The sequence below is a fragment of the Crocuta crocuta genome, unplaced genomic scaffold (genome assembly GCF_008692635.1).
Source record: "Crocuta crocuta isolate KB4526 unplaced genomic scaffold, BGI_CrCroc_1.0 scaffold143, whole genome shotgun sequence".
Taxonomy (NCBI): Eukaryota; Metazoa; Chordata; class Mammalia; order Carnivora; family Hyaenidae; genus Crocuta; species Crocuta crocuta.
Genome location: NW_027529175.1, coordinates 8,924,668 through 8,933,046, shown reverse-complemented (window position 1 = coordinate 8,933,046; position 8,379 = coordinate 8,924,668). Strand labels below are relative to the sequence as shown.

The 8,379-nt window shown below is 66.0% G+C and overlaps 1 protein-coding gene across 9 annotated transcripts in view; it reads right to left on the bottom strand.

The window, feature by feature from the left end:
- Positions 1-1,855: 1,855 nt before the first annotated feature.
- The window catches only part of PPP6R2 (protein phosphatase 6 regulatory subunit 2), a 69,121-nt gene continuing 62,597 nt past the window's right edge, over positions 1,856-8,379 (bottom strand). For 2 of the 9 annotated variants that reach the window (XM_077758065.1, XM_077758066.1), the window contains 9 exons: positions 6,682-6,767; positions 6,254-6,334; positions 5,781-5,878; positions 5,294-5,351; positions 5,028-5,152; positions 4,701-4,864; positions 4,140-4,305; positions 3,966-4,054; positions 1,857-3,467 (listed from right to left, as the gene is read on the bottom strand). In XM_077758065.1, coding sequence (XP_077614191.1) covers positions 3,241-3,467; positions 3,966-4,054; positions 4,140-4,305; positions 4,701-4,864; positions 5,028-5,152; positions 5,294-5,351; positions 5,781-5,878; positions 6,254-6,334; positions 6,682-6,767 — 1,094 coding nt within the window. In that variant the 3' untranslated portion in view covers positions 1,857-3,240. Of the gene's footprint in view, positions 3,468-3,965; positions 4,055-4,139; positions 4,306-4,700; positions 4,865-5,027; positions 5,153-5,293; positions 5,352-5,780; positions 5,879-6,253; positions 6,335-6,681; positions 6,768-8,379 lie in introns of all 9 variants that reach the window. The other 7 variants (XM_077758073.1, XM_077758074.1, XM_077758069.1 and 4 more) reach the window with 6 other exon arrangements.

Here is an 8,379-nt window from a genome sequence, read left to right as displayed (position 1 = left end):
GGGGTTTTCTGCAGATGCCTGCCCCTCCCCCATCCCTGCACTCTGGCCTCTGTCCGGGGTGTGACGGGTGCCGCTGTGATCAGTGCCCTCCTTCCCCACACAAATGTGCGTCCCGCCAGGACCAGAGCCCTACCTGGACCGGATGCGTCAGGCGGGGTGTGTGGGATCGGGGCAAGCGCGTCCCGTAGGCCAAGGACTTCCCACGGTGTCTGGGACGGTGGCTGTCGGGTTCCTAGCCGGGGGGGGGGGGGGCTGGCGGTGTAGAGGGGCCTGGCAGGTGGCAGGTGAGCGCACAGGCACGAGGAGGACCCACTGGTGCCGTTAGGGGAGTTGTGAGGGGAGCCCCCAGGTTCCCTGTGGGCCACGTGGGGCACGGCAGCCGTGGGACGGAGGTTCCCGGTGCCCGGGAGACCCGCACCTGGGGTCCTGTGCCCGCCTGACTTCACATGGAGGCTGTCCCGAGAGAGGAGGTCAGAAGTCCCCAAAGCAGGGGCCACAGGGTGACATCAGTGCAGAACCGGGGCTGCTTAGGAGGGACGGGGGCACTGAGGAGTAGACAGACCCGCGCCCTGACCCTGAGTGACCAGGGAGGCCCTGCTGCCCAGCTGGTGAGGACAGGGTGGCCCCTGGGTCAGCTCCAGGCCGAGCCGGTTTTACAAAGGGAAGAGCTCGGGACTTGCATCCGTTCTCAGCCTCCCTGCTGCCGACACGGGGCGGGGGGCGCAACGACACCCCTGCTGCCGGCCAGGCTGGGGCCCCAGGGCCTGCAGCTCAACACCACACAGGTTTGTCAGTAAGAATAACACAACTTTTATTGGGAGTTGGGGTCTCGGGTGCCCTGTCAGATTATCAGAACGTTAGAAACGGACTCAACATAAAATCATCCTGCAGAGCCTCCAGGACAGCGCGGCCCGGCCCCGCCCTCCCCGACGGGCAGACCCCACCCCTCCTAGCACCGCCGAAGCCAGTCTGCACCCCTGCGCCCCTGTCCTGCACGCCCGTGGCCAGCCCCTGCCAGGTGCCCCAACTGCCCACCAGGCCGCGAGGGTCTTGTTTTAAGGCAGTCAAACTTTGCAGCCTGACTCCGGGCCGGCTCCGAGGGCCACCGGGCAGCTAAGACCCTGTCTGGCCGGCCCAGCTCCAGACCCACATCTGTCCCCAGAGCCAGGGAGACCCTTCGCCGTGGCTGGACACAAAAGTGCAAACACGTGGCTCTTTCCTGCGTTTGTTAAAAAAAAAAAACCAGTAAAAACTGAGGCTTAGAGCCTGTGACGTCCGTGCCCGTCGCGGCCCTCAGTCCTCACGGGGTCTCGGGGCTCTGGCCCCTGGCTCCCGCCGGCGGAGCGCGCATCTGAGGCCTTATTGCTGTGCGCGGAGCTGGACTCGAGGCCAGCGCGGGGCCGGGCAGGAGAGACGCAAGCTGGGCTGTCCACTGGTTCCAACTGCCAGCTTCACCAATGCAGCATTTATTTTAAAATAAAATAAAATTAAATTAAAAAAGACAACTTGCATCACCAGGTAGTTTTCTCAGTTAGGGGCGCGCCATGGCTGGGCAGCAGCAGCGTCACACGGGGCCGTTGGCGGCGGCTCCTGCGGGCGGTGGTGCGTCCGTCTTCCTGCGGGAGGCCGGGCGGGGGTTNAAGGGTCCCGTCCGGCCCGCCTCCCCCAGCCTGACGGGCTCACCTGTCTCTCGTCGCTGTCCCCAGGATGGCTGTTGTGCACGCGGAGGGGGCTGCAGTGGTCGTGGCCGCCGCGGGCGCTGGTGGAACTGCCACACTCAACACAGGAGCAACTGCCAGGGCGGCTGGGNTGCACTCGGCCCTGTAGGGCAGACACCGGCTCCAGTTACCTGGGCTCTGGGTTCCAGTGTGGCTCTGCCCCGCCCTCCCCCTGCCCCCAAGTTTCAAAAACACCAGCGACCACCTGCCTGTCCACGGAGGCCTCAGACCTTCCAGGCAGTGCCTGCCCTGAGCTGGTCTCTCTCCACACAGCTCCCCTAGGTGCTCCCAGCGACCCTCGCTAACTGCCCCGCACCCAGCCACTTAGCCCACGGGCCGTGTGCCCAGAAACGCTCCTATAACCGGAAAGGTCAAGCGCGAGTGGCCTCAGGACACCGAGCCCCAGCGCCGGGCTCTGGTCGTCACAGCCCCTCCTGCTGCAGCGCACAGCTCCCCCACGCAGCCCACGCCTGCCCGGCGCTGGCCTCTGTGACGGGGGAGGTCAGCTCCAGCCGCACAAGGAGCCCTGGGAGCCAGCGAGGGTGGGGGAGCCACAGGCAGCACAGGAAACCGACCCTACGTGAAAGCCTGGTGACCAGGTCTCAGCCTGGGTGGGCACAGCCTGGGGGGTTCATCCACAGGGGGGCTGGGACCAGTCATACAGGCAGCTCCTTGCTCTCAGAACGTGACTCGCTTTTCAGAGCAAAGCTGGATTTTAGGGAGGGGAGTGAGGAAGAGGAAGAGGCTTTGAGACCTGCAGTGATTCTGCACTTTGGAAAGGAACTAAACGCATTCAAGAACCATGTGTACCTTTAACCCAAGGACCACCCTTCAGGGGCCTGGGGCCATGCCCCCTTGCCTGGCCTTGCCGGCTCCGAACTGTGACCCCCAAGGGATATGCCGTGTTGTCTCGGGTCCCAAGGACGAGCATGCTGTGAGCCAGAGCTGGACCCCCACCGACGGGATGGACTGACCCCCAGAACCGCGGGACCACCAGGGCTGGGGCGGCAGGCTGGGGGGAGGGGCAGAGCCCACGGCCGCTCCCACCGTAACACATCTGGTCCTCGTCCCCTCCTGCAGGGGGACTGCCCCCGTTGCCCCTGTAAACTTCACCTCCACGACCACCTTCTCTCTCAAGTGCCCCCGGCCCAGGCCCCTATTTTCACAGCTCCGTGTGCAGCCTGCCCCGCCCCCTCCAGGCCCAGTCAGGAGGAGTCTGTCTGTCCAATGATCCCAAAGGCCTGGAGCTTCCTGTGGGTGAAGGAGGGATGCGTGGCGGGGAGCTTGCAGGGAGGATGCCCCCAGTCCGGATTCACGTGACCCAGCGACATCTTCAGATACCCTCCCCACCGCTGAGAGGCCACAGCCCCTCCCCACCATCTGGGGCAGCTCCATCCCCAAGCCCCCAGGGCGGGACATTCAGCCCCTGTGCTCGCATTTCAGTGAAAAGGGCACCCTGGACCCCTGACGTCCACTCAGATGAACAGGCATCCCTAGCCCCCAAGAGCCAGCATCCTCGGGGTCATGGGGCCAGCGGGGCAGTAGGTAGGTGAGCAGAGCGCTGGGGACCTAGGGACCCTGCACACCTGGGGGCTGCCGCAGGCGGCTGGGGGCCCTCCCGGCTGGGACCCGTGCTGACAGCCTCCAAGCCACCTGCCGTCTTCTGCTCGTCCTCAGTGCTGTCGGAGACCGCCGGGGGGGCCTTCCTGGTGACACACGCGTTCCAGGCACATGGGGAAGCCGGGCCTACTACAGGACAGGGAGCTGAGGACAGGGCAGGGCACGGCCTCAGGGCCCCCAAGCGCCGCATGCGTCTGTGTATGTCCAGGAACCGTACAAAGGGACTGTCCCCTCCCAAGCAAGGAGGCCCCCACTCAGCCTCCCTCTCGGTGTGGCTCTGATACCCCGTGGGGTTTCCAAGCCTGGCTGATGAGGGGTTCAGGGTCAAGGACCCGGAACAGGCCCCAGGATGGCCACTGAGGTGGCACAGTGCACTCAGGTGACCTGTACGGAGAAAGCAAGGCCTGGGGAGCCTGGCTTGTGTTGGAAAGGCCCTCAGTGTCCGCCAGAGGTCCTGGCAGCACAGACAGGTGCAGGCCAGTGATACTCGCACCCCAAGGGTTACCTGCCCCATGCCTGGGCCCCCCGGGGGGTGTGCAAGCCCCGCAGCACTAGGGAGACAAGGAGACACAGCAGGGTCTTGGCTACATCCTCCCACTGCCTGCGTTCAGAGCCCCTCCTACTCACGGGTCCGCTCTGGGCCCTGATTCAGGCCATCCTGGGCACCGCTGTGGCCCGTGTCCACCGGGGAGCTGCACCTGGGCCCCGACTCGGAGCTGTGGAAGGCAAGGCTGAGCCCCGGCCGGGGAGATGCCACCCCCAAGGGCAGATGGGGTGACCTCCTGGCCCGCCCCACCTCACCAGCAGAAAGGCTGGAAGTCAGTGAACTTGGCCCAGCCTTTTTCCTCCAAAGCCGAGGGGCTGGGGGTGCTGGATGCCCACACGCCGGAACCCACATCCACCGCCACTCCTGGAACCGGTACTGGCGAGTTCACCGTCTCATCAAATACCGCCCACGAGGCGCCTGCTGGGGGAAGACACAGCCGTTCAGGCAGCCCTGACCCACAGGTGAGCCCCACCTGCCTTCAGAGCCCTGAGACACCCCCCAAGAAGTGCTGCGGGGCATGCCCTCCGCGACGGGACCGGCGGACACCGGCCAGTCACCAGCCGTGGCAGTGTGGCAGAATGGCCCTGACGGGGCAGGGGGCAGTCAAGATCTGGGCCAAAGCATCTGCTACCAATCCTGCATCGGCACAGCCGGGGGCTGTGGGAGCAGTGCCGCCTTCCAGAGTATCACCTGCGAGCTTGTGCAGAGTCTGCATACAGCAGGCCCATGGCAGCCCCCCCCCCACGCATAGGCCAGGCCCTGTGTCCCTGCCCAAGTCCCCTGCCCAGCCTGAGCCCTGTGTCCCCAGCATCTACCTTCTGAGCCACCCTCAGAGCGAGGACCTTCCTTCTGGGCAGAGGCCAGAGGGGCACCTGCCCGAGCCACATCCTTGTTGGCTTCCAAGCCCTCCTTCCTGTCCTGGCCTCCACGCTCCAGGCCATTCTTTGAGCAGCTCTCTGAGGTGTGAGGACCCCCAAACCTGGGAAAAGACTCATGGTCAGACCAGCCAGCACCAACATGGCGTGCCCTGCAGTGTCCCTCCTGTGCGCCCAGAGCACTGTGGCTGGCATGGGGAGTGCACACGTGGCGTTCTGGGGCCTCCCTGCCTCAGAAAGCCGGGGAGGGGCAGGTGGGCCTCACACCTGGCTCGAGCCGTCACCCGGGCAGTGCAGTGCATCTCCTTGTCCTCCCAGATGTCATCCTCCTCCTCATCGTCAAATGGCTGGATGTGGTCACTGCAGCAGGCCTCAAACAGAGCTGCGCTGGGCTGTGGGCAACAGCATCCACACAGTGGCCCGTGGCTCCCGGGACGGGGGGCTGGGCCACACAGGGGGCTCCCGGGACGGGGGGCTGGGCCACACAGGGGGCTCCCCACCCACTTGCAACGAGCATGGAGCTGGGGACTCACGCTGTCCTCGTCAGCATCGATGCTGAAGTTTATCTCTGCGATCCTGTCGAAGGGGGCACTGCGGCAACAAGGGACGCGCTCAGCACGGGGCCACCTGGGGTCTGTCCTGAGCCGTCCTCGCCCTGATGCCCCAGGGAGACCCACCTGTCCCTTGGGTGTAAGCAAATGGGGGCCTCGGGCGAAGGTGGCAGCTCTCCGCCCTGCCTCCCTCCTCACGCCTGTTTTCCACCCAGGTCCCTCCATCCCTGATCTGCACAGAGACAATCTGTCTCCCCGAGGGGGCTGCAGCCCAGCCCCTCCCACGGGCCTGGAACCTGGTCACACTGGGCAGAACCCAGCTCCCTTCCAAGAGGAACAAGGGAAAAGGTGGGGAGAGATGATGAAGGCTCTGATTCGGGCTGTGGCCTGTGGGGGAGGCACCCAGGTGACAGGATCCCGGGTGGGGTGGACACGGCTTAAGGGGCCCGAGAGCATCGTGGGAGCTCACTTGACACTGTCATCCTGGTCTGCAAACTCCTCGTCATTGAAGCCAAACTGATCCACGAAGGTCGCTGTCATCTGCTGGACCTGGTACTCGGAGAAAGCCTGGCGGGGAGGGGGGCGCGAGCGGCCTCAGACCGAGGCTGCTCCCGGCAGAGCTCACTGCTGCCTCACGGGGTCCTCCCAGCCCTGAGCTCTCAGGATGACATGCACACAGGGTCGCGTCTGAAGAGGCTCATTTACTTTAAAGGTCCTCCACCAGGTCCCAAGGGGTCTTATCGATGTGGCTTTGGGGGCTCCCCCCCTCATCATGGGGCGCGGGCGCTGCACGCCTGGCCCCTCCCCTGCTGGAGCCTGGTGCGTGCGGACAAGCACACGGCCCTGGGCTGTTTCCCACGGCGCCTGGCAGCGCCCTGGAGGCTTGAGCGCTGCCGAGCGGGGGAAGGGCTGCCTGACGCTGTGCAGAGCGGCCACACGCACCTGCTGCAGGGACAGCTCATTAGGGAAAACGCCCTCCATGTCCTCATCCTCACTCGAGGGGTGAAGGTGGTGGGTGCTTACCTGAAACAGCCAGAGTGGGTGGACGTGAGCCCCCGGGGCTGCCGCCCCCTCGCCCCTCCCCTCGGTGTAGGGCACACCGGGCCTCGGGCATCAGGAGCCCTCGAGAACACACTAGGGCTCCTGAGGGGACAGGGAAGGGTCAAGGGGCCAAGACCGGCTCTGCTGAGGCTTAGGGGCCCCCAGGGCCTGAGGCAGGACAGGTGTTCAGGACACGGAGCCAGAGACCACTGCCCACATTCAGGGCTGCGCGGGGACACACGCACGCACGCACGCACCGCCAGACAGGCAGGCAGGCATGGCCGTGGCGCCAGCGGACGCCGCGCCACGGGAGCAGCCGAGCCCCTCACCAGGTCCACGGCGTTCCTGCGGTTGGTCTCTGCCAGCGTCTCCTCCACAAAGTTCTCCCAGCGGCCACGGCAGTCGGCAGGGAGTCCTGCAAGGGAGCACCGCCGCTGAGCCCTGGGGCAGCGCCGCCGTGGCCGGGCAGGGAGGGTGCGGAGGGGACACCTGAGGGCCGCCAGAAGGGAAGGAGGCCCAGGCGGCCAGGGGTCCAGCGGGAAGCGGACGGCGCTCACGGCGAAGGGCGCGAGCTCGGCAGGCGTCAGAGCCCTGAGCGTACTTGCTGCACAAGCCGACCTCGGGGGCTCCTAGACGCGCCGAGCGGATGCAGCTCTACTTCCCTCTCTGCCCATCCCCCGGCCCCCTCGGTGCAGCCCACAGGCCTGTGGGGGCCTGTCTTCGGGAAAGGTCAGAGCCCCAGAAGGAGTCACGGTCTGGAGCCGGGGAAGACCACGCAGAAAGCTGCTCACTCACCTCTCACACCCCAAACCGCACCCTTTCTGGGGAGCCTACCTAGGTCCGCACACCCTTGTCACGGGCGCTAATGGACCAGTGGGCCTGACCTGGGCCGGCAGGCCACCAACCACGTACAGCCCTGCTTCCGTCCTGGGGGGCCACCCAGAGCTTCCTAGACTCGCCCCGGGAGCTGCGCCACAGGGACCCCTGCAGACACTCCCTGAAGGGACGGCCAGGCAGCCAGCGTGGCAGGGCCACTGGCCGAAACCTGCCGGGACCACACCTGCCGCGCAGCCGACCTGACCACGCGATGGGGGAGGCAGCCCAGCGCCTCCCTGTGCTCCAGGATCGTGGCGCCTGCGGGGATCCCGCCAGATGGAGCTCACTCCTTTGTGCCAACACCACTCGCTGTGCACAAGCATCCCGCACGGGGCTGAGGAAGACCGTCCTGGTCATGAAGCTGGTGTGAACACTGCCCCCAGGGCCTTGGGGGATCCTGTCCTCTGCCCGCCCTCGGCCCCCTGGACTCACTTGTGCACTCCATCCACCTGTCCAGCCCCGACTTCCCGGTGCTTCTCCGCACCCTGTTCAGGCCGGTCCGGGCATCGCCCTCCCCAGGAGAGCCACGCAGGCCCTTGTGAGCTGCCCACCTTCCTGTCTGAAGCAAGACCCCCTTGGGCCCTCCCAGCTCAGCTCAGGAAGTCCGGTGCCCAGAGTTGTAGACCATGGGCAGGATGCGAGAGGCCGTGGGTGGGGGGACCCCAGGGGGTCAGGAGGGTGGCCCTGGAGTTCAAGGCAGGAGGAAGCCCAGGATGGCAGGTGTCTCGGGCTGAGTGCAGAGGGAAGGACAGACGAGAGGAGGGGCTGCCTTGGCTCAGGCCCCAAAACCTGTTCTGCAAGAACAGAGGCCACCTCCCCTAGCTCCCCAGACTTGTGCTAGAACGGTCTGCAAAGCTGCCTGAATTCAGAGACAAGCTGGACTGTGGAGCGGGAGGGCAGTGGTCAGCCAGAACTCGGGGGACCCCTGAGCAGCAGACCCAGGAGAGCTTGTGACACCTGAGCTGCGGAGTGCGGGCGCCTGACGGGCCGCAGGGCACCAGGACGACCTGCACAGACGCAGACGCCTGTTCAGCAGAAGTGACCCCTGGGACCCAGCCCGTCCTGACAGGAGATCCCATGTGGGGGAGCAAGCAGACTGTCCTGTACAGTGCGGTTCCCACCTGCTGAGGGGGCCAGGGGGCAGGGGGCAG